The sequence below is a fragment of the Colias philodice genome, chromosome 9, assembly GCF_061535455.1.
Source record: "Colias philodice isolate Cphi_HAF_F1 chromosome 9, ilColPhil1 Martin Lab GWU primary, whole genome shotgun sequence".
Classification (NCBI taxonomy): Eukaryota; Metazoa; Arthropoda; class Insecta; order Lepidoptera; family Pieridae; genus Colias; species Colias philodice.
This window is the reverse complement of record NC_143094.1, coordinates 4117407-4144373: the sequence shown is the minus strand read 5'-3', so window position 1 is coordinate 4144373 and position 26967 is coordinate 4117407. Positions and strand designations below refer to the sequence as shown.

At 34.5% G+C, this 26967-nt stretch overlaps 3 protein-coding genes across 3 annotated transcripts; 2 read left to right on the top strand and 1 right to left on the bottom strand.

The window, feature by feature from the left end:
- Positions 1-5876: 5876 nt before the first annotated feature.
- Positions 5877-17905, top strand: LOC149485757 (uncharacterized). Its single transcript, XM_089699018.1, has 15 exons — positions 5877-6907; positions 7462-7534; positions 7678-7718; positions 8099-8257; positions 8718-8988; positions 9392-9589; positions 9703-9919; positions 9988-10151; positions 10246-10343; positions 11705-11918; positions 14614-14823; positions 15201-15263; positions 15574-15863; positions 15950-16110; positions 16358-17905. Exons 1-15 carry the CDS (start codon positions 5887-5889, stop codon positions 16676-16678), a joined length of 3501 nt encoding a protein of 1166 aa, XP_089555144.1. The 5' UTR covers positions 5877-5886; the 3' UTR covers positions 16679-17905.
- A 1581-nt stretch (positions 17906-19486) lies between these two features.
- On the top strand, positions 19487-23560 carry LOC149485756 (WD repeat-containing protein 46). The gene is made up of 11 exons (XM_089699001.1): positions 19487-19591; positions 19670-19768; positions 19913-20148; positions 20314-20565; positions 20799-20949; positions 21088-21323; positions 21611-21775; positions 21933-22072; positions 22876-23066; positions 23195-23293; positions 23419-23560. Exons 1-11 carry the CDS (start codon positions 19562-19564, stop codon positions 23539-23541), a joined length of 1722 nt encoding a protein of 573 aa, XP_089555127.1. The 5' UTR covers positions 19487-19561; the 3' UTR covers positions 23542-23560.
- Positions 23561-23575: 15 nt separating this feature from the next.
- On the bottom strand, positions 23576-26344 carry E2f2 (E2F transcription factor 2). The gene is made up of 7 exons (XM_089699002.1): positions 26122-26344; positions 25930-26039; positions 25739-25840; positions 25179-25350; positions 24219-24299; positions 23931-24006; positions 23576-23816 (listed from the first exon to the last, which is right to left on the bottom strand). Exons 1-7 carry the CDS (start codon positions 26236-26238, stop codon positions 23716-23718), a joined length of 759 nt encoding a protein of 252 aa, XP_089555128.1. The 5' UTR covers positions 26239-26344; the 3' UTR covers positions 23576-23715.
- Positions 26345-26967: the final 623 nt, after the last annotated feature.

The window sequence follows — 26967 nt, the reverse complement described above, 5'->3', positions numbered from 1 at the left end:
ATAAGATCCTTTCGTAAAATACTTTTTTAGAAATAATAAATTAACACTTAAACTTCTCTACATAATTTCAACAAAAAAATGTTGTAAAATTCATACAATATTTCGGATATAAAAAAACTAAAGTCTTTTGTTAATATGTATAATTTGTCAGAAATTAAAATAAAATAAGTTAGCTATGTTTTAGTCTCTTGTTCTGTCAGCAACTAAACTTAGTTTAACTTCTAAATTGCAATAAAGAGTTTGCAATATTATATTTTAATGGGATATTTATTGTATTAATTACATAACAATAAATAACATTTAAATATTCATCTGAAAATCATCTCAAATTAAATAAAAGAACAAAGCATTTAATTTCATAATAATAAGAAAAATTTGTAATAAAATTTAATGAAACTTTTTATTAGGTAATCAATGTACTGTTATATTTCTTAACGCCAATTAAGAACAAAACACCAATCATTAAAATATCTATTCGAATTTCCTACTACAATACAAATTAACAACTACTTAAAACCATACTAAAACAAGAAAACTACAAAAATGTACCTTTCACTACAATAACGAGCATAAAACAAAACAAAATCATGGCACGAAAAATGTACACACCCGATCCATTTAAAGGCAATAAAACTATAAACCAAACGAAATCATGATACGAAAAACGTATACCCGTTTCCATTTAAAGACAATTAGCAGTGGTAAAATTTGTGTTATTCCCGTACATACAGTTCAGGTAGGGTTGCTAAACGGATTTCACGTGTGACGCCCCGGGCCGATCCAGATAAGGGAATCAAATTGTTTCTCTGAAGCTATCTGATGGGCAACCTGCCTGAGTTCATTGTAGATGCTATTTTACATGTGGTTTTAATTTTCTGTGTGTAATGAATCGTTTAGAAATAAATCGTTTAATGAATATGGAGATTATAGTACGCGATACAGAGACTATAATGTTTAGATCTTTTAAAAGAAACACACGATTCTCTTGTTCCACTTTTTTACTTTTATTTTAAAAACTAGGAGCTCTTCGACTACGGGTCGTAGTTTTAGTAACAATACAAAGTAGGTATCTGTTGTCGATATTTTAACTAAAAGGTATTAAAGTGTAAAAGCATTCAATTTTTTATAAACAATTCGATAAACTCAATTGATACGAGACCAAATTGAATAAAGAAGTTTTTTCGATTGAAGAAATAACTGGTTCTTCTGTTCTTCGATAAAACGATCAACCTTAGCCTCATGTGTGACTAGCAAAAGATACGATAACTTATTAAGATAAAATCTTTTACTATTTGAATAATGTTCTATAAAATTACAGTTCACCCAAATAAAAACAAAAATATTAAGATCATAGTGTAAATATATGAAACGCAAATAAAATAAAATATCATACAAAAAATATTACTATACAGAGATTTTCCTTATCATCCTCTTTTAAATTCTTATCAAGAAAGTATCGTCATATATCGCTCTATTTAAAATATTTAAAGACAATAAACAATAGAATTAAGTGCTTATTGAAATGAAATGTCGAAAATTAAGTTTTTTATACAATTTTGTAAATAAGGAAGCGAAAGGCTCGAGTAAAACACACACAAACAAAGGTACCGGCGGGACGCGAGGGTCTCTATGCGTTAACCCTCGCTACAAGTGCGCCCTACGAATAGGGTTGTACACAGGTAGTTTTATATTTTTAAAATAAAAAATAAACATAAAAGACCTTATGTTTTAAATTTATTAAATTTTATTAAATTTAAAAAATAAGGTCATTTATGGATACTAAAATTTTTACCAAAAGGAGTAAATAATTAAGTGCTTATTCTATCTGCAGTTTCTAGCTTAAACGTAACTTCTAGCTAAATATAAAGATGGTGCTTATAATTTTTGTACATTCATTGATACTATTTTTGGTATAATGATAAAAATTTATTAATCCCGTTGATTGAAATAACATCGGAAAAAACAGCGTCAAATCAGCTTGCTTTTCTTTCACGACGGCTTTAATTTTCACAATGAAAAAATAATAACTACAATATATTTTTTTCACTAAACTTCTTCGTTTCAAAAAGATATATAGGTACATTATTCATCATATGATTCTTACCTTTAGTAACATCAATGTAACAATGTCTTTATTTAATTTCCGTACGTGTAAATACTAAATACTAAATAACAAATATATAAATCGAATAACGTAGTGACTTTTAATAGTTATGGTACTGAGAATATGTCATAACTTATAATAGTTGCTAATTGTAGGAATCTTGTATATCTTTTTAAAAGGAAAAAAAGTCCAAAGTGCCAACCCTATGAACCCCAAACGAAATGCAAGGGTAAGGGCGCCTAGGACTGCGAGTTACAATGCATCGCTCGATACCATTACCCCACTTATTTAAACTCAGTTAAACTATCGCGATATTGATTTTCGCAATCATATGATCTGTCCCTTTTTTGTTTCTATGGTAATTGATGAACAAACTTAGGTCAAATACATTTATTTAAACGGGAATACAATATTATATTTAATGAACGGAATATTTGTTAAATAAATAATTTTAAATTGTTTTTATGAACAAAAAAAATTACAATCGAATTTAGTGCCCTGCTTATATTATTTCCGTAAATTAGTATCGGCTTAGACTAGGAGCGTTAAATAAGTAAAAATTAGTACGAATAGGAGTTAGAGCAAAATATCAATATATTTTTAGTTCTTAATTTTCTATTCTAAAAAATGTGAACGTTAGAATTTAGATACTCGCATTTAATAATTTAACCCAGCTTCTTTAAAAAATACCTTTATATTAGCCACGTCCACAATGTGTTGGGAAATGAAGACGGAATGTTATAGTATTTTTTTATTATTTTAAAACAATAATAATTATAGTCGAGCCAATTTAATAGGCAACATTTGACGTCTATCAATTTTATCTTCGAAGAGAGGTAACCTGCTTAAAAACATCGATTAAAGTGAATTAATCGATACGGATTTGAAACATTTGTAAATCGAATTTATTAATTTATGATGATTTTTGTTCACAAATAATCAATGCATTCGATTCTAGATGTCAGATCTCGATTTTTAGAGTAACATCTCTGGTATTTAAGTAAAAAGAAAAAAGGTTTATTGACACAAAATTGTAGCGACGTCAGTTCTTCAATTCAGAAATTGTTTATTATGTTTAGAATGGTTCATCAGTAAAATGAAATCTTAAAATTACTTGTATCGGTCATTATTATTATAAATATGTAATCGTTATTGAAAAAAGTTAAGCAAATGTGCAGATCTAACAGAAAGAAATATCATGTTATTCTATGTTGTCGTTACTAGGTTACGTTGTTGAATTTTGTTGAACTGTCAAATGTTGCCTATTAAAATGGCTCTACTATACAGAATAACTAGTGTATTGAGAATTTTATATTTCCTCACTGACTTCCTATTTCTTTAGGAGGACCCGAGGCTTCCACGAAAAATTACGCATCATTTTTATTGAATTATTATTGTTATTCTTTAAAAGGATTAAATATTGCTGAATTTTGAAAGAATATTAAAAAACGAATTATTGACTTAATACGTGACGAAATTCCGTAAATGTCTATTTATTTATTTTTACGTTTTTGTTTTCTTCGCTCTATTGTAACCAACTTATTGAAATTGTATTTAAAAACTTAATAACTTTCTCTTGTAAGTGATCTATTTTCACAACTTATCACGAATTGAATACGAATTTTGCTTAAAGATACAATAAATAAGAATAATATACAAATTACTTAAACAACAAAATAAAATCAAACTTGTGGTACTGTGTCTACAGTTCTTTTGTTATCGTGCCAACGATAACTATGGTAACAAGGCGCGAATATTTTTGACTCTACTTTTGACTGTCCCTAAAGTATAAAATTAATCCAACCCGAAATAAATTGAACGTTAACATCGTGTTCTAAACCGGCCACTTATCAGGCAGCTCCAGTTCTTGGGCAAACTTAACAAATCCGTTTAAACTGAGAACTCTATATCGCTTCACAAAATTGGGAGCGTATTTATCTCGGGGAGTCGATTTAAAAGCAGAATCACGCAAGCAGACGACGCCATTATCGCAGGCTCCCGATCCGCAGGCCGCGGCAACTCTATGAATCTAATCCAGAGGATTTAGCCTCTGATTTACAGTCGAGCCGAGCCGACGAGGGCGCGACTACTCGAAAGAAAAGTGATAATGTCTTAATCCTACCACACTCGAGATACCTCCCTCCAATTTTATGGTCGCGCGCCCAGACGGCACGTTTTGATTTATGATTTCAATAATTAAGAATTCTAAGGTGCAATTTGAATTTAAGACGCGATCTGGGGACCCGCGGGAGGCCGCGTGTTTGTTATTGCCAAGGGCGAGAAAGGGTCGCGCGACAAACGGCTCACCTTTCATTTTCGCCAGAATTATGTTGGAATTTCATGGAATTACAGTAAATTATGAAATTACAGCTCATATCACGGCCGCTATGAATAAATTGTAAGCTTCATTTATGTATACGTTGCTGCGGTATTTGAAACTTTTATATTTTAGGTTTTGATGAATTAGTACAAAAATTTAGATTGTAATAACATAATTTTACTAAAATCTAATCATACACCAATACACCAATACCAACTATACGCTATATAAATTTTCAAGATAGCTTTAACAAAAACGAATGTCTCCGAAAATCCCACATAGCAGCGACATTAACATAAAAGTAACGAAAAGACCACTTCCAAGCAGACACATTATCTCAAAGCCCACACGTATTCAGCGTCTTGGCATGTAACGGAGGATCTTATATCGCGCTTAATCTCCAGGCATTACAATTAACGCGGCCCGAGATAACCCGCCACTCGCCACCCGTTGATAAAGGTCGCTGGTACTAGTTTAAACCGGTAAACCCACCCTCGGAGTTTATCTAATTACTGTACGCCAACACACGAACGTTCTCGCAAACGTAGTAGCACGTTACAACCCTTTTGGGCCATTGGAAAACTGGCCACGTTTCGTGTAATCTCGGCTTACATTGGTATTGCCTGCGGGCGCGTCACGTACGTAAATGTTTGCACCACTATCGTTCTAACCTTTCTGGAATATTTCCTTTACACGGATAGATACGATATCTACTATTTATAATAAACTTCTAATCAATTTAGCAGAAATTGTATGTTAAAAGTGTTTATAGTATTCATTTATTGTTTACAACGATTGTTTTAAAAATTAACGCAAAAATAAACCATACAATGTACCTACAGAATAATTTTTGAATATTTAAAAAGTGAAATTAATATAACAAATCTCTTTATCGATTTATGACAAAAATAGTCACGTCTCATGACAATGAACGTTCACGTCAATAACAACTTGTCTCAAAACTTTTCTGAAACTTTTTCTATTCGGTACATAATTTTCTGGTTAGTATTTTCAGAGCCAATTTGAGATAAAAAGCGCTTATCTGTATGGCACGAGTAAATCAATGCGTTTGAACTTATTACTTACAATTTTTATTTCTTATTTAGGTACCGTACTCGGAAATCGTTCTACAAATATACAATTGTGCACTCGTATTAAGATTTATTTTATAATACTTAGAACCCTATTGGTACTATTTTTTAAAACATTAATTGGTCTGAAAGCTCTTGAGTGAAATGGTTTTTACGTGGGAACGATTTTTGTGCCAATAAATATTAGCCAAGTGAATTAAATGTGAATACGTCGATTGGAAACGCCGAGAATCATTTCCGCGTAAAAATTCTGATTGTGGATGGAAAATCGAATCGCAAGTATGTTTTTACTTGTTTTTATGCGTCTTTATTAGGATATTGCACGAATGTAACTCATGTCTAAATGCAGATTTTGTTGCAGGACGTCGCCGATGAATACGTTCTCATCACTCCCGCAAATAAACAAGAGAAGATTTGAATTTGGCGTAGATGTAGAGGCCTTTCGAATACTTGACAGACAGCACAATCAGGGAAACGGTGAAGAATCAATGGATGACGAAAGTGGGGGAAAACGACGACGGCGACTCATTGATGATGAACGACGAGAAGAAAATGAGCAGCGCTGTCGAGTGTACGCTACACCTCACCCATTTCTACAAACAAATGACGAACACAAGAGCTATCTTCAAAGGACACAAGTATCTTTAAAGTCGATTTCAAGTACTTGGCCACGAGATCAACAATCCACCCATAGTGATGAAAATGATGATAATGACTTCGACAACATGTTCAATGATAAACGATCGGATAAAATGTTGCCATCCTCGCCGTCGCAATCATCAGATAGTGCGGATGGCTCACAAAGAAGCTTCTCAATAGATAACCCAGTCACTGAACAGGAAATGAATGAAAATGAACAAGAAAACGTAGAAAATGTTGTTATTGAAAAAGTAGAACCTGACAGCAATGATGAAGAACACCGAGAAAGTAAAAATTCCAACCATTATGACGGAACACATTTTGACGAAATTATAGACTCTTCGTCCAACGATCTTGAAATCGACATGTCGGATAGAAATGACGACCAATACGACGATGATAGAGATTCAAAATCTAAGCGGAAGGAAATAATGTCGGTTAACAAACAGACTTTGTACAACGTATATAAAGCAGCTACGGCGGCATTACCTTATTCAACACAGTCCGCATTTAAGCCACCTGCTGAAGTAAAACACAAAATTCATACTACATCATTTCCAAGCGAACCTTTTGGTGGTTACTCGAATGACCATGACAAGAGCTCCAAGGCGTCCAAGCAATACACAATTCTACAGCCAGCAGGGATAGGCTCACGAGCTGCCACAGCATTGCATGAGGCGCGAGCCGTGCCTTCCGCGCAACCAACAAGAGACTCTCGGCCTCTGAACGCACTGTCGCCGCCGGCCTCCAGAGGTACTCCTACGTCAGCCATTAACAAACTTTCTAACGACAGTACTTTGGAGAACTTTGTTTCAAAGTCACTGAATTACTCAGAGTAGGTCCTTCGGTTGAACGTTCTCGTAATGTTTTTACTGTTTGATCCAATGATAATAGAAATTCGATTGTACCCACACTATAAATAACAATTTACAATGTATATAATGTTATCCTTCAAAAGACCTTCACATTAGAACCTACACGAGAGCTCCACCTACGATATCATGTAAAATGTATATAAAGATTTTCCTCGTAATTTGAGTTTACGTCATGCAATAAAAACGGGTCAGAGTAATGGGCGGGGCGTCGTAGTACCGCCCCGCTCGACGTAAAAGAAAAATTGATAGTCGGACCGCGCAGTCGCCTGGCGTTCTTTATTTTTTCTTTTGAGTTTGTGAGGGGATGGGTTTCGTGCGATGGGCGGCGCTGCGCAGGTACGCCCAGCGACACGCCCGTCGCTATCGATCGCTCTCCCACGCCCCCGCTCAATGATTAACAAAATAATAATTTATCCATCGATTTGTCCACAGAAGGCAACAAGTGTCCAACTCCCGGTTGCAATGGGCAGGGCCACGTCACCGGCCTTTATTCGCACCATCGAAGGTGAGTGCCATGTCTTTCAGCTGAATAACTTCAATCTGTTAACAAAGCAAATCAAACACTTAACATTCGATTCAAATTATGTAAATATTATTATTATATTGAAATCGCATTTAAACTAAATCATCTATTGCTTTGTCCATCAGTCTGTCAGGATGCCCAAGAAAGGATAAAGTTACACCAGAGAGTGAGTAATATAAAAAACTACATTCGCTAATTATTGCAACGTATTATTTTATTTGCATTTATTTGTATAGCAGGAAATAAGAGGACGCCCAAAAGCTTTTCCAGTATTTGTTTTGTATTATTTTATGTACTCTTTTCAGTAGATGTTTATTTGACTTCTTTTCAAGTTTAATGTAGGCTTAGCAAATAATTCATTTGAATAGTTTAGGTTGTTTATTTTGTACTTAATATTTTATATAATTTCAACTTCTTTATTTTTATTACATGCACTAATGTAGCCGTTTAATTGTGTTATAAGTTGAAAGTTAAGTTGTGAAGTTTTAAACATATAGGTAACAATGGGCTCTTGCCTTATAACTAACATGTTGAATATAATTATAGTCTTGGCGTTGCACGAGACAATCCTAAAGTGCCCGACGCCCGGGTGCAACGGTCGCGGCCACGTCAGTTCCAACCGAAGTACACACAGATCTCTCTCTGGCTGCCCCACGGCTGCTGCAAGGAAAGCTGCTGCTAGAACACAACGAGCTAGACCTATAGGTATTGTATTTTAATTGTATGGGTTAATGAATCATTTCTTTTCAAGTGAAATTAGTGATGTTAGTAATGTAGAGTCTTATATTGTATCAAGAGTTATGTACTGAAAAACACGGTTGTTGCAAGTTATGTTCGTCTGTTGATAAAGATTATTCTTTAGGAAGCACATTCCTGTATTCATAAATTTATAATCTTTTGTTAACTTAAGTAACTACATATTTGGTATTTGCATACTATTACATAACGCGGATCGATTAAATATCGTAAAAAACATATAATATCTTTATTTATGTTCCAAATAATGAATTTTTGTAAATGATTATAACAGCAATGAGGTCAGATGGAATGCACATGAAATTCGGTGTTTGCTCTACCTTCACTCATGCAATCATGATCACTTTTAAAACCACTAATCGAACAAAGGAACCATAGTCACATATTAACCAGTTGATTATCTATTCAGTGTTAACAGCACCAATAGCATCGATATCCGCCCCGCCACCATCGAGCGCGTCCAGTGAAGTGACGCCCCAAAAGCGCGAGCCAGAAGCGGCGTCGCCGCCGAGTCCTGAGGTGAAGCGGGAAGCGCCCGAGCTGCTGGTGCCAAAGCGAGAGGCCGCCGAGCCCGAGCGCGAGTCTCCCGGCATGGAGACGCGCCACGCCGGGTACGGCGCGCCGCCAGACCAGCGCTCGCCCTACGAGCGCCCGCCGGACGACCACGTGCGCTCATACAGGTAAATACAACTGCTACTTATCGTCTCATTAGTGTACAAACCAGTGAAGATTGATGATTTCGAATAATAGTTAAAAGAGATATAAGATAGAGGCTTCAAATATTAAAACAATTTCGTATTTTTATGTAGAGCTTCAACAATTTGCAGAGTAACTTTAAAGTTTTGTTTATTTAAAGTGGCATTTATTGTAAATATTTAAAAACAATCAACCATTGATTAAAAAAACTTCAAGTTGTCATACGCTGATAAGTACGTGTAAATAAATAGGTACATACATAGTAAAAAGTCGATTATTTCATACATGGCATGAATTGGCAGCTACACGTGTTATCGAGCAAGGCACATCATATTTGATAGAGTCTATTTGTTGCCGCTTTCGTTCAACATGATATTTTACACATAGCCAAATGAACGAAACGCGGTACGGCTATGAGGCGCGGTGCTACGAGGGCGCGACAGCCTTCGAGCGGTACGACCCCGCGCAGTGTCCGCAGCGGCCGTACAGCTGGGAGGAGGAGCGCTACCACGATCCGCACTTACCCACTCCAATGAAAACCGACCAGTCCGAGCAGGAGACCAATTCCGGACCAATTTACCCTAGGTACGTTGACGTCTTTTAAATGCCGAACAAATGTGGTAAACGCTCACCTAAATGCCTCGACGTTACGATAGTTCTGGGTCACGGTCTAAAGTCTGAAATTCGTATCCATCCAGGCCAATGTACCACTACGAGGCCGGGAGTGGGGTAGGCGTGGGAGGGGTTGGGGCGATGGCGCCCGGGGTGCCGCCCGGCTTCTCCGCGATCAATCTCTCCGTGAAGATAGCCGCGGCGCAGGCGCAGCGCCCGCGCACCCCGACACCCCGCGACCCCCGCGACCCTCGCGACCCCCGCCCAGCCATAGACTTATCCACATCTAGTGGCAGTCCACAGGTGAGAAGTCGCAACACGAGAACTTAAATTAATTAATGGCTATGAATTAAAACCCATTGTTATGACAGGGTCCATATGCATCACCGGTTTACACGAGCGCCGGTGGTGGCAGCGGGGGCGGAGCCCGAGGCAGCCCGCAGCCGGGCGCTTCGCCCCAGCTGACAGCCAGTCCCCAGGTGCCCAGTCCGCAGGGCCAGACCCTCGACCTTAGTGTGACGCGTTTACCACATAGGTGAGGCATTTATTGTTAGGTCATTGATTGTTTAACAATCATTTCATATGTAGTAGTTACTTTATGTAAACTAATCTGTTCTGTTTTCCCGCAGTAGAGCTTTCCCTGGAGGAGTCTCGTACAGTCGAGAATCAACACCAGATAGTGGTGGAAGCCATCCTTACCTAGAAGCATACCATCGAGATACAGCGGGTAAGTTATATTTATAAAATAATATTATTCAACTGTCTTTATACAAAATAGCATCGTATTCAACTCAAACGTAGTTAAATTTAGAAATTTAACATTAATAAGTAAGATCAAAGTTTATCTATAAAAAAACAAAAACAGGTTATTTCATATTTATTTAAAAAATGCATAATGTTTCGTTATATGTACTTCTTTTTACTATTTTATTTTCAATAAAAAAAAACAATATACACTCGCGCATTAACATGAAACGGCAATTAACAAAGCTTGTTTTCTATGTCAACACGCAAACACATTTTGCAATCTACAAGCCCGAATTCAAAAGACCGTGTAAAGTTCGCCAGGAGAGTCGTAAAATACGGTACAAATTAAAACACGACCACTATATCGCCCCTGCTGGCATCGTCGCCACAACACGAACATACGCTACATTGCTAATCCTGCTGAGCAGGCCTGCGTCTTTAAATTATACGTTCACACTGTTTCACATAATACATTAGCAAAGAGTTAATTAAGTTTGAACTACTTCATTACATAAAATACATACATGTGTACACTATAAACTAGAAATATATGGAGACTGTTTTAAGGTAATTAACTAATATTAGATAATTTAAATAGAAAATCCAACAAAACCATAATTTGTATTGAAATTTAAGTTACAATAATAAAAATACTAATTTAATATAAATTAATTCTTGTTAACAGAAATATCAATAGAAAGTAAATTAAATTGTCTCTGTGACCTTGCTAACACTTTAAAGTTTATTTGTCTCCGTGCTTTGTTAACTCTACACAATGGATACGTTTACAACGGAAATTGGCTTCTCTAAATAAAAAATCCTTGTAATTATGTTTTATTTGTAATATTGTATGACCATTAAACTGATACCTAATGTTACATCTTACGTATTCATCTGGGACATTCATAAAATTTTATTTTACAAGCTTTATCAATGATTTATTTACAGCCTCTTTTTTCTATTTCTAAATCTTCTACTTATCTAATTGTAGTTATCGTTAACTTATTTCACTCAATTTTCTTTCATTCTCAAATTTCTACCATATACCAATATCCTACGAATGTGCACTCATACAATAATATAATACATACTTATTACGAATTTACATTGGTTTTGCGAACTTGTTATAATTAGAGCATACCGTCAATATGTAGAGCAGATATCCTAAACTTAATCTCTAATAAAATAAGCTACTGGTCTTGAGGTTTATAAAATAGTTTTTCGGATACCTATTACCTACAATATATAAATATAATATATGTATATATTAGGTATAGGTAATAGGTATCCGAAAAACTTTATATTTATAAAAAGCAGGTACTAAACGCAATCCCATCACAGGCTATGGCGGCGTCAGCCCGCACCCAGTAGCTGGCTACGGCCTCGCGCAGCCGGACTACGCAGCAGCCGCCGCCGCAGCCGGGTACGGCGGCTACCAGTACCAGTGCGGCGCCTACCCGCCGCCGCCCGCGTACCCGCCGCACGCGCCGCCCTACTCGCCGCCGTGCTACATGCCCCCGCCGCACGCGCCGCACGACAAACCTAAGGACAGCAGGTGAATATTCTATGCTATTATACATTTTATTGTATCCCAGATTCCATGCCAAGTAAATATGTATTAGGTACCTATATCATTATATGCCATGCCTATGCATATGCAAATATGAAATAAGCAATTGAACTAATTGTCTATTTATGGGATAATGAGGTATGGAGAGAACGCAATGGTTTGTATTCATCAGTTAAATGAATTCGTGTAGAGAAATAGAGCACAACTCATTTAACTCGATCTTATATCACATTTAATTAAATGTTCTATTATCACATTATTAATAATTATTGTTACGATAAGAGTCGCACCTATCTCACGGCTAATTCTCACGGTCATATTATATTATCATCAAGGATATAGAGGAGGAACATTTAAATTGTTCAAATAAGACCTAGTTATTTAGTTACATTTAAGAAAAATATTTTGATTAAAAGAAATGAAATGAACAGAGCGCGCTGGGGGATCTTAAGATAAATAATAATAAATTTTCACGTAAAACATATCAATTAAATTCGCTTAAAATATTATAAAACATTAAACTACATCAGTCATAAACATACGTTGCTATTAACAATGTTCTTACATAATAACAATGAGTTAACGACCTTAGTGACAACATAAATATGTAACAGTTAACAAAATGCAAACAAACACGCAAACGGCACGTTATAATAGTGACACACTTGTAGCGTCATACAGAATTTGAAATAAGTCGGTAAGTCACACTTGACGGATCAGTCTAAATATACCGGCGTCCGCGCAGCGCGTGTTCACCGCGCACTTCGAGCGTGCCAGATAAATAGAGATAAGATATATGTACGGATATCACACAAAAAACATGCGAAGAAACAGGTGAGACTCCACTCAATACGGATAAAACTATCGAGCAATAACGACTCTGTAATAACACTTTATTCCTCGCAAAGACAAACACGATAATATAACAATAACAGACTTTTAAAGATTTTACGTAAACAACCGTGCGAGAATCATTTACTTTGCGCTACTTTTTGTTAGAGCACTCTAGGTTGATGACTTTACCCACGAAAATATTCATTAATTATAAAACGTGTTAAATTGGAATGTAGGCGGGGTATTGCGGTAAGTTGTACATTGCGCATTGAGTACGCAAATAGTAATGGCTATATTAAATAATGAATGGTTGTCTAATTGTTATTAATATAGCTATCATCGTGACGACTTTTATGGGAAACTGGGTTACCGCATACGAGAATCGAGAGAGCTGATACATTGCCCGGTCGAAAGCTGCGACGGTTCCGGGCACATAAGTGGTCATTTCGCCACTCATCGCAGGCAAGCGGCATTATAATGCACTAGATATTCGTCAAATTGGAAGTCTATCACACGTGTTCGCGACAGCATTGTCTAACTAAACAAAAATAATAATTGGCGCCCTAGTTGTGCATTTCCGCATCCCGTTGTGTTTGATTTGACTAACCGCATGATTGTGTATAAAACGATGTGACTACGATGTGCTTCTATTGCATAGAAGAGCTTGGAACTTTTCTAATGACAATAATATTTAGTTTCCTTTTATACGTTAACTTTAAAACTTTATACATGCGTACTATTGATAGCAGTGAAATATTTTTTTCCAATGAATCCATAAATAGTTACACGCTTTCTAATAATTAATTACCTAGGCCGCCTGCTATATGTTTCATAAATAGACGCGTTTACGCATTTAAAGAATATAACACGAATCACGATGCACTCTTGTTTAAAACACATTAAAGACGTCTTCCATATGACTTATTTTAAATCTTCGTAGTCTATAAAAATCCCGATCAAAAATAGATTGAAAATTTGAAACTGAAGATAGCTAAAACGCATTCATTGAAGAGTTACAATGTGTGAATTTAATACGCTCTATGTAGAGAATTGTGGTTTATTATTATATTTAGGTCATACATATTTTCGTAACCGTACTTATTGGCGTTATTAGTCTCTACAGGAAATTATAGACGAAATTACTTATACATACAATATTTTCGTTATCATTTTGTTTATTAAATGAATTGAATTCCTATACGAAGTCTACGCTTTATACGCTACTAAAAATAAACAATACGTTTTAAAACAATTACGTCAGTACTTATTGTTAACCAATATTCCGAACAAGTTTGGCTGCAGTTTTCATAGATGTTGCTCTACAATTAATGTTATGAAATTGCATGGTTTTATTTGTGATTGTTTAATTAATGAATAACATTCGTTGTAGTATTTATTAAGTAAATTACATTCAACTAGAGAAATCAAGTGGATTAATTATTAAATTATATCCATTATCAAAATCTAGATGGGTCTATAAGATAGAAATAAAATAGAGTAAGATAGAGTACACTGACATTTTATGGTTAGGTACACCTTTGTACACTTAAATATTACACTTACTAAATCTATGATATTGAATTTTCATAAGAAGCAACTACTACAATTTTCTGAAATATTTACATAACACCACAAGTTACTTTTATACGATATAACAAACGAAGAATAAAAAAGCTATAAAACTTTATCAAACTTACCTGTCCATTTTAATTTGACCTTGACTGTCAGTACTACAAAAACATAGTTTAAATATTTCAAAAACGCTCAAATTTCCCACACGGCGTTACATTTTTACGAAAACCATAGTTTCGTAAGCTAAGATACAGTAACACACCATTGTAAGCAGTTTGTATATGTGCAGTCTGTCGGGGTGTCCGCGCGCCGACCGCTCGCAGCTGCAGCCGCACTCTCAGGAGCTAAAGTGTCCGACACCCGGCTGCGACGGCTCCGGACACGTCACCGGCAACTACTCCTCGCACCGGTCACTCTCTGGGTGTCCGAGAGCGAACAAGCCGAAGAGCAAACCAAGGGACGGACAGGACTCGGAACCTCTCAGGTAATTGCTTTACCTTTACGTTTTATCGATGTGGTGGTGGAATTGTCTCACATCTCCGATGTGTTGTATTTTAATAATTATGAAACTAACGTTAATATCTTTGTAAATGTTTTGAACATGTTGATAATGACATAGGGAATAATAAGAATTTCATTTACATCCTCTTATTGTACCTATGCCAAAAATAAAGGATGCTTATAAATTATTTGTATACTTATGACGCTAAAAGAAATATATTACAATAAATTACTCGTAAAAATATTCCAAAATACGTAACCACTAACCAATGTGCGTATCCTTGAACTATTCGTATGGCGAAATCACCTCTTTATTTTGTAAACGTTTTGCAATGAGTTTGTTCGTTACACGCTGCTTAGATGCCCTATACCGGGCTGTGATGGATCTGGACACGCTACGGGGAAATTTTTGTCACATCGAAGGTAAGACTATCTTGTAGGATGGAAATTAAGAGTGTTTTGACCACTTTCAAAGCATGTTAAAGCAATTAATTTAGAATGTGGTTGTGTATTTTATTTTTCTAGATTTTAAAAAGAGATAAATTTTGATACTACAGATGTAAACGTACTCACTAAAAATGACACAGGACACTCTCTCGAACAGAGATTAGCTTCCTATAATCACACTTGTATTGACACCATTATTATACACCAAAAGTTATTGCATTGCATTTAAAATAATTCCATTAAAGCATCATAAAATAAGTACTTACCATACATCTTTCCTCATCAGTGCATCCGGATGTCCAATAGCGAATCGAAACAAGATGCGTGTGCTAGAGAGTGGTGGAACTGTAGAACAGCACAAAGCAGCAGTAGCTGCAGCAGCGTCAGCGATCAAGTTCGACGGTGTGAACTGCCCGACCCCTGGTTGTGATGGATCTGGACATATAAATGGATCCTTCCTAACACACCGCTCTCTATCCGGGTGTCCAGTTGCTGGCGCCGCGACCCCCACACCTCAGCCAAAGAAAGCCAAATATCCAGATGATATAACTCCTCTTTATCCCAAACCATATTCTAGTAAGTATTAAAAGACAGTTAACATATTATTTGTATTAAAATAAAATTCTGGTGCTATATTTAATAACTTCTGTATTTTTCCATAGGCATGGATATCAACATGCAAACTGGCAATGGAGAGGATCTAATGACACTGGAACAAGAAATTACCGAATTACAGCGTGAAAATGCACGCGTAGAATCCCAAATGCTGCGTCTGAAATCGGATATAAATGCGATGGAATCGCATCTCAGCTCTGGTGAAAGGGTAAGTTGGGATTATTACTAAATTAAATATTGAATATTTAGAATCTATTGTAACACTCAAAGTGGATATTTTTGTCTCATAACGTAGATGGTACTGTCATGGCTCCAAACATCCAACTTTGAGTGCTCCTAACATCATATTACTTAGTGAGTACTACTTAAATACTATTCAATTCAGTAGCTACTCAAAATGAGCCCTTATTCGTGGTTAAAATTGCTTATTGTTAAGCCATTATTTTTGTCAACAGGAGAACCAACTGATGTCACAGCGGAATAATAATCTGAATGAATATTATGAGAGTCTCCGTAATAATGTTATTACGTTATTGGAGCACGTAAAAATACCGGGCGGTGGAACCGCTCACGTCGCCTCTGCACCCGGGACACCTGGAGCCCCGCCTCCTCCTGGTGTTGGAGAGAAACCGGCGCATGATAATTTCGACTCGTACTTGACGAAACTACAGACCCTCTGCTCGCCCGATGGTTACTGCCCAGATGAAAACCGGCCAATTTACGAAACAGTTAAAAACGCGCTTCAGGACTTCACAGTGCTCCCGACGCCGATTTAAGGCTCACCCAGCACCGCCGATAGTAATCGCCAATGAACTATTACACCGACTGCGATCGGCGGCGCTTAAGCGTCTAGTGCGAGTGACATTCCTAGTGAAGTGATATTACCAATCTCACCAAAGATAAAAAAAGACTGTTGGTAATCAAATCTAACGATTTGCAAAGATCCTGACTGTGTACAGTGTTCAATGTAGATGTTAAAGACATTGTGTTCTACATAGAGATGTCTGTTTTATAAACCGTTGTATACGATGTGTGAATTCTATACGACATCACATTACCATTCAAAACGATTGACTAATATCATTAAGGTCAACTTAATTTTAGTCTAAAATGAATTTTAACACTGTTATTCGTATGTATGCTTAAAAATTAATGTACCTAAATGATAAGAAGAAGAACGATTTTAGCCCCATGAACACATCTTTATTGGTTATTTGTAAATATGTATTGTGTATTATCTAATTCTTACTAAGTACAATATCAGAAGATTTTGGATTCATGTGTGCTCACGTTTAGCTAAATTATAAAGATGTCTCATCGAAAATAGGCTATAAGAATAAGACAGTACTAGATTTCTTCGCGTTTTGTTGAAATTACCGGATTTACTGGGATTGTGCCAAATACAAGCGCAGAAGTTCTAAAGTGATAGATATTAATTTATGGTATAGATATGTAAAAACTATCGAAAATAATAAACTCCTTAGAGGACACTAGTCAGTTTTGTAAATAAATGTTGTAAATATAGTTATTGCGTCGTTTCGACGATTTTATTTATATTAGATAATAATGAGATCTCATTAGATCAAGTAAGTTATTTCAGTCATTAATTGATAACCAATTAGGAGTAATATTTGTTAGCCAATGTTCACTTCACTGTGATTATGTTAATGTTATTTATTTATTGTTACCTTTGCGGAATGTGATAGTTCAAATTGAGGCGGGTTGATGTTATTTTGCAATATTATTTATTGTGCTTTGTCAAAAATGTTTTATTGTTTTAACTTTTAAACAGCGCACTGCTAACTTTTTATGTTATGTAATTATTATATTATGTGTGATTGAATTATTTGAAAGAAGTTCCATAAAATTGGACAAAACAGTAAAATATTATACGCATTTAAATAATACCTATTACTATGTTACTACTCTGATCGTCATATATATGTTTCTGTAAAATATTGAGTATGTGTTGTTAAAGAGAATAAAAATAATAAATACCGAGATTATCGTAGTTTTGATTATCATTCCTCTATTATTAAACGCAAGGCGTCGCCGCATTGATAAAAAAGTACCTAGTTAATGTTCCCTTTTCATTTGTAAAATTGCCTTATTATTTTTAAGCTATTGCATAGCTTCTATCTCAGGCCTTGAGCGCGGGGACCGAATCGAGAAATTCCGTAACGAAAAAACCTCACGCTCCCCACTCCGACGGACACGGAGGTGTGGCTTGAAGGCATGCTATGTAATAGCCACAGAGCATGTGTAATAGCACAGAACATATTGTAATTCAATGATTGTAATAGCTTTTACCGCGGCACTCGGCAGTCCCCGAGTGCCACACGTCTTTTTTTTTAATAACAATCGACATTATTATATTATAATATATCATGCTACTGAACAGATTTTGAAAAATATTGTTATGTTATCAGTTTAAAGTTTTTTGATATCTGTAATAGTTACGGAATAATCGCCTGTGCACACATAACGATTACACCCTGTCTAAGCTTTGTTTCAGGTCGTGGTCTTTTGGTAATATCATACATAAAAAATAATTTACCACGAGCTATTAGAAAATAGTGTAATAACCTTATAATATAGGTACACTTAGATAAGAAGTTTTAAATCTTACAAATAAACGAAGTAGGTAATTATAACGTCCATGATTCTTCTAATTGCATCTACAGACGCTCCGATTTGGTTGGTGCCAACCATATTGGAACCGACATGGCAACCATTCCAACATTGCTACAGATTGTCCGACGGTTGGCCTTCCAGCTGTCAGTTGACCATAGAGTAATATGTCAGTTGACCATAGTACGAAGAGAATGGGCTAAATTCTACTACAGAAATAAGAGAAAATTACAGTCATATGCGGCTCTTATAACTTATTTTTTAAGGTTTTTAATGTAGCCGCACTGTCAATTTTTTTTTAATACTTCTAACATAATAAAATACGCTTGATTTCTGGCATCTCTATTTGCGTAATCTTTGTTATTTAAGTCCCACAAACAGGGAAAGTCTTTATATAGTTCCAGTAATTTTATTAATATGTCACGTTCGGTGACCGTAACTCCCTCGGCGTTCATGTTGACGTCCTACACCGGCGGCGTTGCGAATGTGAATGAGCCAGTTACCTATATTACTCTATGGAATGAGCCGATTTGGTCGGAACAAAGCTTCCAAACGTTCCAATTTGGTTGGATCGGATAGGAAGTTGGTTTGGTCGGTATTGCTGGCGCATCCGACCACGTCAAACCAATATTAATAATAATTATGTCGGACCGACCGCTCTCTACACTTTCCGATTTGGTCGTGGTCGGATGGTTGGCACCAACCAAATCGGAGCGTCTGTAGATGATCTAAGCATTGAACACACATGTGAACGCACCCCATGGCGTCTTCTTCTTCTTTTTTTTTAGTAGCAACTTCTGATCCCACTGAAGCTCAGAGCAATAAACCTATTATTCCTCTGAGCACTGAAGGGATATGGGACAGATTGACTTTGACTGTTGACATAATTTGACAATTGACATTTGACACTTGACAGTGAATTCAATTGTAAATCATCAGCATCACATCAGCATTCAGCATGGTTATTCGCAAAATCAACTTAAAATAAAGCTGTTTTTTAATATCAACGTTGATTTAAGTATACTAAAATGGACACGAATGAAGGCACAGGGAGAAATGTATGTATACTACTTTATCATTGCCTTACTTTTTATTTTACTATTGCAAGGTAAATAATAACATAACCATATTTTCAGAAACGCTACTTCCACAATACGGGAGAAGATGAAGAAAATAAAAATGAAATGGAAGTATTTCATGTAAAAATGAAACCTCTTTCTAAACATCATATACAAGTAAGACATATATTTCATACAAGTATATTACAAAAAACATTAAACATTTTTGTATTTTCGCGCTATGTTTTCACTGCGATAATTATTAAAATTCACTTATATTAAATTATTATAAATTAAGTATATAATGTTTATTTTTTATAGAAACTGAATTACAATAATAATACGAAAAAATTTAAAAGTGATAAAAATAAAGCATTATCTGGAAAGGCACCAATTGATAAAAAAAAATTAGAAAAACATTCCCGTGGTGAAGGCTTTGAAGGGAAAGGTGTTAAGCATCCCCTGTATGCATTAAAATTAAAGAAGAAAGAAAATAAGTATAAATATGCTCAAGAACAGGCGGCTAGGGCAGATATCCTACTCACAGAAAATGCAGGGTATGTATACCTATATTTTATTTTATTGTTCTTAAACTCAAAAGATCTTAACGTAGTACATTTTTTATTCTGATATTATTGAATTTTTAACTTTCAACCCTATTTCATCAAATATATACTCTATAAAAGTAAAAATTCATAACAGTTGATTTATACAAATTTCAGTTATTTGGAGGTAGATGAAGGCCACAGAACTACAAGTATTACTCAGTCAATGATTGCTGAAAATGTAGACATCACAGCTGCAACAAAAATATTTGATCTAAATTTGGATTTTGGTCCTTACCGAGCTAAATATTCTAAGAATGGCAGACATCTCCTTTTGGGGAGTAGTAAAGGTCACTTGGCTGCGTTTGATTGGGTTACTAAGAGATTGCATTGTGAAATCAATGTTATGGAATCTATTCATGACATAAGGTAATCCCTGAATTTAATTTTAAAACATTACAACTCAGCTTATGCTTTAGAAAGTTACTTATTAGCTATTAATAATTTTTGTGACTGTTACAAAGTTGTTAAATTTTTTGATTAAATCTATGATTTTCAACATCCTAAGAGACCTCTTATATAGCGAGTTGGTTTGATTTTTCTTTTCACTTTTTTTCAATAATTCTTTTATTGTTTTCATATTGTACTCATAAAAATTACAGTTGGTTACATGTAGAAACAATGCTAGCAGCAGCACAAAAGGAATGGCTATATATTTATGACAATACAGGGACAGAAATCCATTGTATTAAGAAAATGGATAAAATATTAAGGATGGAATTCCTTCCATACCACTTCTTACTTGCAGCAGTGGTAAGTGATTTTTTTTTTATGTAATTTAGATTGTTAAAACTAAATAGGTCTAATAGCATATTTTACTAATATTTCCTCCAAATTTTCTTTATTTCTTTACCTTTTTCTATAAGTGAATATTAATAACTTATTTTACAGAATGAATTTGGCTTCATGACATGGCTAGATATATCAATAGGAGAAATAGTTGGTCACTACAACAATCAGTTAGGGAGAACAGCTGTTATGACACAGAATCCATACAATGCAACAATATGTTTAGGGAATTCTAAAGGGGTTGTATCTCTCTGGTCGCCCATGGTCAAGAAGCCATTAGCGAAAATATTATGTCATAAAACGCCATTGACAGCTATTGCGGTTGATAAAAGGGGAAGGTAAAGAAAACTTTTAGATCTATATAAATTTTTAAGATTAGATGTTGAATTAAATAAAGTCAAGCATTGCTATTGCATTGTTAAAGAAGGTAAAATACAAAGATGTTCATTGCAAAATGTAAATTTTATACAAACAGAAACAGCTTTTGTAAGAATCCATTTGAATTTTAAATAAATTGTTTATTGTAATTAACTAATGACCATAACTCTTCCAGATTAATTTATTATTTAATAATGACAAATATGCAATACCTATTTAAGAAATAAATCAAATACTGTTTTTTTAGTTATATGGCAACCACTGGTGTAGACAAAAGTTTAAAAATATGGGACATTCGAAATTTAGACGGACCCCTGCAACATTACAAATTAATGTCACCAGCAGTTGATTTGGATTTCTCCCAGAAAGATATGTTAGCTGTTGGACTTGGTGATATTGTTGAAATTTATGAGTAAGTAGTTTTTTTTATGAACTTTTCTTATGAAATAACCGAATATTTTTTACATTTTAATGAATGACACTTCAAATAATATGTTTATACTTGGTGATTTTTCTTCAAAATTCAGACACTATATTTGGATTGTCCATTAATTTTATTTTTATTACAGTAATTGTTGTACACAAACCTCGGATAAAGCTTATATGAGACACAAAATGGCCAGAACAATTAGCAATTTCAAGTTTTGTCCATATGAAGATGTGTTAGGAATCGGTACTTCTAAAGGATTCACTAGCATCATTGTACCAGGTAAAAATTGATTTTCATATTGAATTACTTTTCTTTTGTTAATTTTATTGAGATAATCTATAAAACCTATGTATTGAATTATCCAGTAATATAATGATAATCAAAATAGAGTATTTATTTGAAGTGAAACTTCTTTAGTTCGTTGAGAAAATTTCAAGGTCGATTCATGGCAACACCGTCACGTCATCTACTCCATGACGTGACGGTGCGACGATTTTGGTATCTTTTAATCTGGCCAAGGAAGTTTCACTTCTGACACGTGTGCTCGGCACGCACGCTCTTTTATCTTTATACTAGATTTCCGCCCGCGGCTTCGCCCGCGTTTTCAAAGGAAAACCCGCATAGTTCCCGTTCCCGTGGAACTTCCGGGATAAAACCTATCCTATGTGTTATTCTGATGTATAAGCTATATTGTGGTAAAGTTTCATTCAAATCCATTCAGTAGTTTTTACGTGTAAGAGTAACAAACATCCATACATCCATACTTACAAACTTTCGCCTTTATAATATAACTAGCGGTCCGCCCCGGCTTCGCCCGTGGTACATATGAAAACTAGATGTTGGCCGATTCTCAGACTTACCCGATATGCACAGAAAATTTCATGAGAATCGGTCCACCCGTTTCGGAGGAGTATGCAGACTAACATTGTGACACGAGAATTTTATATATAAGAAAATTTCATGAGAATCGGTCCACCCGTTTCGGAGGTGTATGCAGACTAACATTGTGACACGAGAATTTTTTATTTTATATATAAGATATTAAGAATTAAGATAATTAATTTTTTAATCAATTTCTATAGGCAGTGGTGAGCCCAACTTCGACGCGTATGAAAGTAATCCCTACCAGACGAAGACGCAACGGAAAGAAGCGGAAGTTAAAGCTTTACTTGAGAAAATACCTGCGGAACTTATTACACTTAATCCGTTTGAAGTTGTCGAAGTGGATGTACCAACTATGAAGGACAAAATTGAAGCTAAATCTAAATTACTGGTAAAAACTACTCATAATTTTTTTAATTAAAATTCAGTTTGAGTTGAAGTCACTACTTTTAAATTCTCAATTAAAGCAAAAATCTCTTAAAATCATAATTTTTAGTGTTCTTTATATTTTTTTTTCAGCATGTCAAAAATAAGAAGATTGATATTAAACCAAGACATAAAAAGAAAGGTATTACTGATATTGCAAGAAAGAAAATAATCAAGGAAGTAGCAAGAAAGGTGAGATATATATAGTTTCACAGATGTCTGTATATTTATTATATTATTTTATGTATAATTATTATAAATTTATTATATTAAGATCTTACAATCTTAGAACTCAACTTACACTTTTTTCTTTGCAGGAACTCATTAATCAGGCAATTGAAGTAAAGAAGATGCTGAATGAACCAGAAAAGCAAGAGGCGCCGAAACAATCATTTGGTGTATTAGACAGATTTGTTTCAAAACCAAAAACAAAGAAATAAAATCACTTTGTACAAGAAATATTTCTTTTATTCACAATAAACTTTCTTTATTAGTGTATACTTTTGATTGTTTCATATTTACATGATTTATTTACAAAGTCAACATGATCACAAAATAATATGTAAAAACATTCTTTAAAAGAAAATTGTCACAAAATACTGTAAAATTGATAGTTAACAAGGTATGTCAAATAAATCGCACAAACCCTCTGATCCACGCAATGAAAACGAAAAATCATGCTTTGTTATCGGTGGACTTAATCTTAAAAGATAATCTGAAACAAGAAATATAAAAAGATGAATATCACAGTAGGAAACCTTGTTTTACTTTATGATTTGATAATACTTTTTCTTTAAATTTTACAATTGTAATAATATATACAACTTACTTGAATTATTTGTAATATTGCTTGACCCTTCTGTATAACCCTCAACTTCTTTGTCAGTACTGTCTTCATCCATATCCTATAATAATAAAAATCACAGTCATTTTTAAACATCTTATGTAAATTATAATAATTTAAAGGTCGCGTCATGGCAATACCGTCACGTCATGGAGTAAGGCACAAGTTTGGTATCTTTGCATCTGGCCAAAGAAGTCCACACACACTCTTATTTTAACAGCAAATTTTTCATTCACTTTTATGACTTATTTTATTAATTTACAATTAAATTACCTTTTCCTTGTCAGCGTCACATAAAAGGATGACTCCCACTGGATCATGGGACTTTAAATGAAGGAGGCAGTGTTTTTCATCCTGAAATTTCATTATATTTATTTCCAAGTATAAATATCATTAAAACAACAAGATAAAGATTTGGTATATTTTTGTTTGTGTGAAACTAAAGAATAACAGATATATGCTTTCTCAATCATTGTTAATAAAAATTTCTACTAATATTTTACGTTTTTAAAAGGATGCTACATCTTTATAAAATAAGGCTTCTTAAATCCATCAAGCCAGGATAAGTGTCTAATGAAATATTTGAATTAGGGTCTAAAATACTTTAAAGATCTAAATGAGTTTATTTCTTTGTAATCTATATATATAAAACTCATAGATGACTGATATAGTGATCTATCAACGCACAGCCCAAACCACTGGACGTATCGGGCTGAAATTTGGCATGCAGGTAGATGTTAGGACGTAGGCATCCGCTAAGAAAGGATTTCCCGAAATTCTTGCGGGAACAGGGAAAAACGGGGATGCACGTACAAAGTCGTGGGCGGAAACTAGTTATGTATACAGAGTTGCAAACATTTTCACAAAAATTTATATTGGATATAAATATTATTTTAATATCATCAACTGCCGATAAACAGAATTGTCTTATAACCAACCAAATTCCTATATATTATTCTTGTTTGAATTGACGTAAGTACAATACAAAGAAAAAAACGCATTTCAATTCATTAACGTCTTAACATATCCTTGTATTTTTAAATAGCTGCGCTTTGTGGTTTCACCCCCGTAGCTCCGTACCTGTTGATATATAGCCTATAGCCTTCCTCGAGAAATGGGCTATCTAACACTGAATTAATTTTTCAAAACGGACCAGTAGTTCCTGAGATTAGCGAGTTCAAACAAACAAACTTTAAAGCTTTATAATATTAGTATAAATACAAAACTCCATACCTCAAACGGGTCACAACCAAAGGCCAGCTTGGTACCAAGCTGACATTCCAACACCAATACTTGTTCATGTTCAAAACACTTCTTGATATCTCTCTCGGTAACATATGAGAGTGCCTTATTGTCTTTATCGTCAAGTACATTTTTAATGCTTTGCTCAATGTAATGCATTTGTCTGAAATGTCAAAAATTAATTGTTTATAGAAAAAGATAATATAAAGATATGTTTGGCTCAAATTGAATTATTACTTTTGTGTTGTAATTCATTTAACAAATATAGGCTATTGTATGATGTGTGTGAAATTGCAGGTCAGAGTAATCAGCGTAATAGTGAAGGTTTAATAATTAATTTGTGATTATTTAAATACAATTCAATTATTATATGGCACACGTATATATTATGGCATGGCATTAATTTATTCAAATGCAACTCCAACTAATATGTCATATAAATTATAAATCCAAATATACCTACAAAGCCAAGGGGAACTTGAATTTCAAGCATATGTTTATTTGATTAAGAGAATATTAACAACAAATATTATGAGGATAACTAAACATACTTATCTAATAAATTTTCATGCTCTTCTAAGCGATGGACTTGATTTCTCAATGTGCTTACTTTTGCACAAAATTCACTTGAAGTGCCATCAGGAGATGCTCCTCTGAAATATTTATTTTCAACATTTAAAATTTTTAAACACAAGTTTCAAAGCTTGCAAAATAAACAAACTTTTTTATTTTTATCACTTACATCCACTGTATACTATTTTTACTTCGCTTTTCTATGAGACCAATACCTTCCAAAACGTTGGTAATATCATAGATTCTTCGTTTCTGACGAACAGCTAATAGTTCTGTAGCCTGTAACGATAATTTCACCAACGGTATAAAAATATTTTCAAATCGTCGTTTTTTGGTGCCATTTGACAAGGCGTTTACTTACAACTTTCAGGTCCAATACACCGTCCTTCGCTTTTTGCAATAGTGATACAAATCTTGTAGTCAATAAACCTAACGATTTCTCATATCTTTTGTAACTGTATCCACCTATTTCGGTCATATTTGTAGTGTTTATTAAATAAAATTCATAAAATAATTGTTTTTTATCAAACGAAGCACAATTTTGCGTTGCGGCGGGACCATAGAATTATTTTTCTAATGTTGGTAGAACCGCGTAGAGTGAGAATGAACTATAGAGACGACATCGGCGTATACCCGAACGAGATGGCGAATCCTTACGTCAATGTTGCCAACTATTACAAAAACTTTTTATCCGAAAAACTGGCAAAATATCTATAAATGTTTGGGTATTTTTTTGTAAGATAGGTTTATGAAGAAAAAGACAGATTTAAAAAGATTTTGTTATTTATTAACTTAACTAGCGACCCGCCCCGGCTTCGCACGGGTGCAATGCTGATACTAAATAGTAAATACACTACAGAAAAACTGTGAACGTTGTATATAAAAACATAGCGGCCCGCTCCGGCTTCGCACGGGTATAAAATACCGGGCAATATAATATTAACTTTTGAAATTAAAAAAGTAATGTTGTTCAACATGATTTTTATTAACTTTTGAAACATAAAAGTAATATTATAGAACAATGAAATCAATTTCAAACGGAAGAGAATATAGGTAACAAAAATTAGAGGAAAAGTTATTTACGATCGATCTGAGATCGGGATTAAAAAAAACTATAACTGTGGAATAAAGTTTAATGGTAAAGTTGTAGGTATTTAAAATATTTATTACAACTTTTGCTTTTACACTTCTCGCAATTAACCACAAA

Coding starts and splice junctions, on each gene's coding strand:
- E2f2 (XM_089699002.1), bottom strand. CDS start 26,238: ATGACCGAAATAGGTGGATACAGTTACAAAAGATATGAGAAATCGTTA. Junction 26,040..26,121: donor GTGTATTGGACCTGAAAGTT/GTAAGTAAACGC, acceptor TTATCGTTACAG/GCTACAGAACTATTAGCTGT. Junction 24,007..24,218: donor GTGACGCTGACAAGGAAAAG/GTAATTTAATTG, acceptor TTATTATTATAG/GATATGGATGAAGACAGTAC.
- LOC149485757 (XM_089699018.1), top strand. CDS start 5,887: ATGAATACGTTCTCATCACTCCCGCAAATAAACAAGAGAAGATTTGAA. Junction 6,908..7,461: donor GTCGCCGCCGGCCTCCAGAG/GTACTCCTACGT, acceptor ATTTGTCCACAG/AAGGCAACAAGTGTCCAACT. Junction 10,344..11,704: donor ATACCATCGAGATACAGCGG/GTAAGTTATATT, acceptor ATCCCATCACAG/GCTATGGCGGCGTCAGCCCG.
- LOC149485756 (XM_089699001.1), top strand. CDS start 19,562: ATGGACACGAATGAAGGCACAGGGAGAAAT. Junction 20,950..21,087: donor ACTTCTTACTTGCAGCAGTG/GTAAGTGATTTT, acceptor CTTATTTTACAG/AATGAATTTGGCTTCATGAC. Junction 23,294..23,418: donor TCAAGGAAGTAGCAAGAAAG/GTGAGATATATA, acceptor TTTTCTTTGCAG/GAACTCATTAATCAGGCAAT.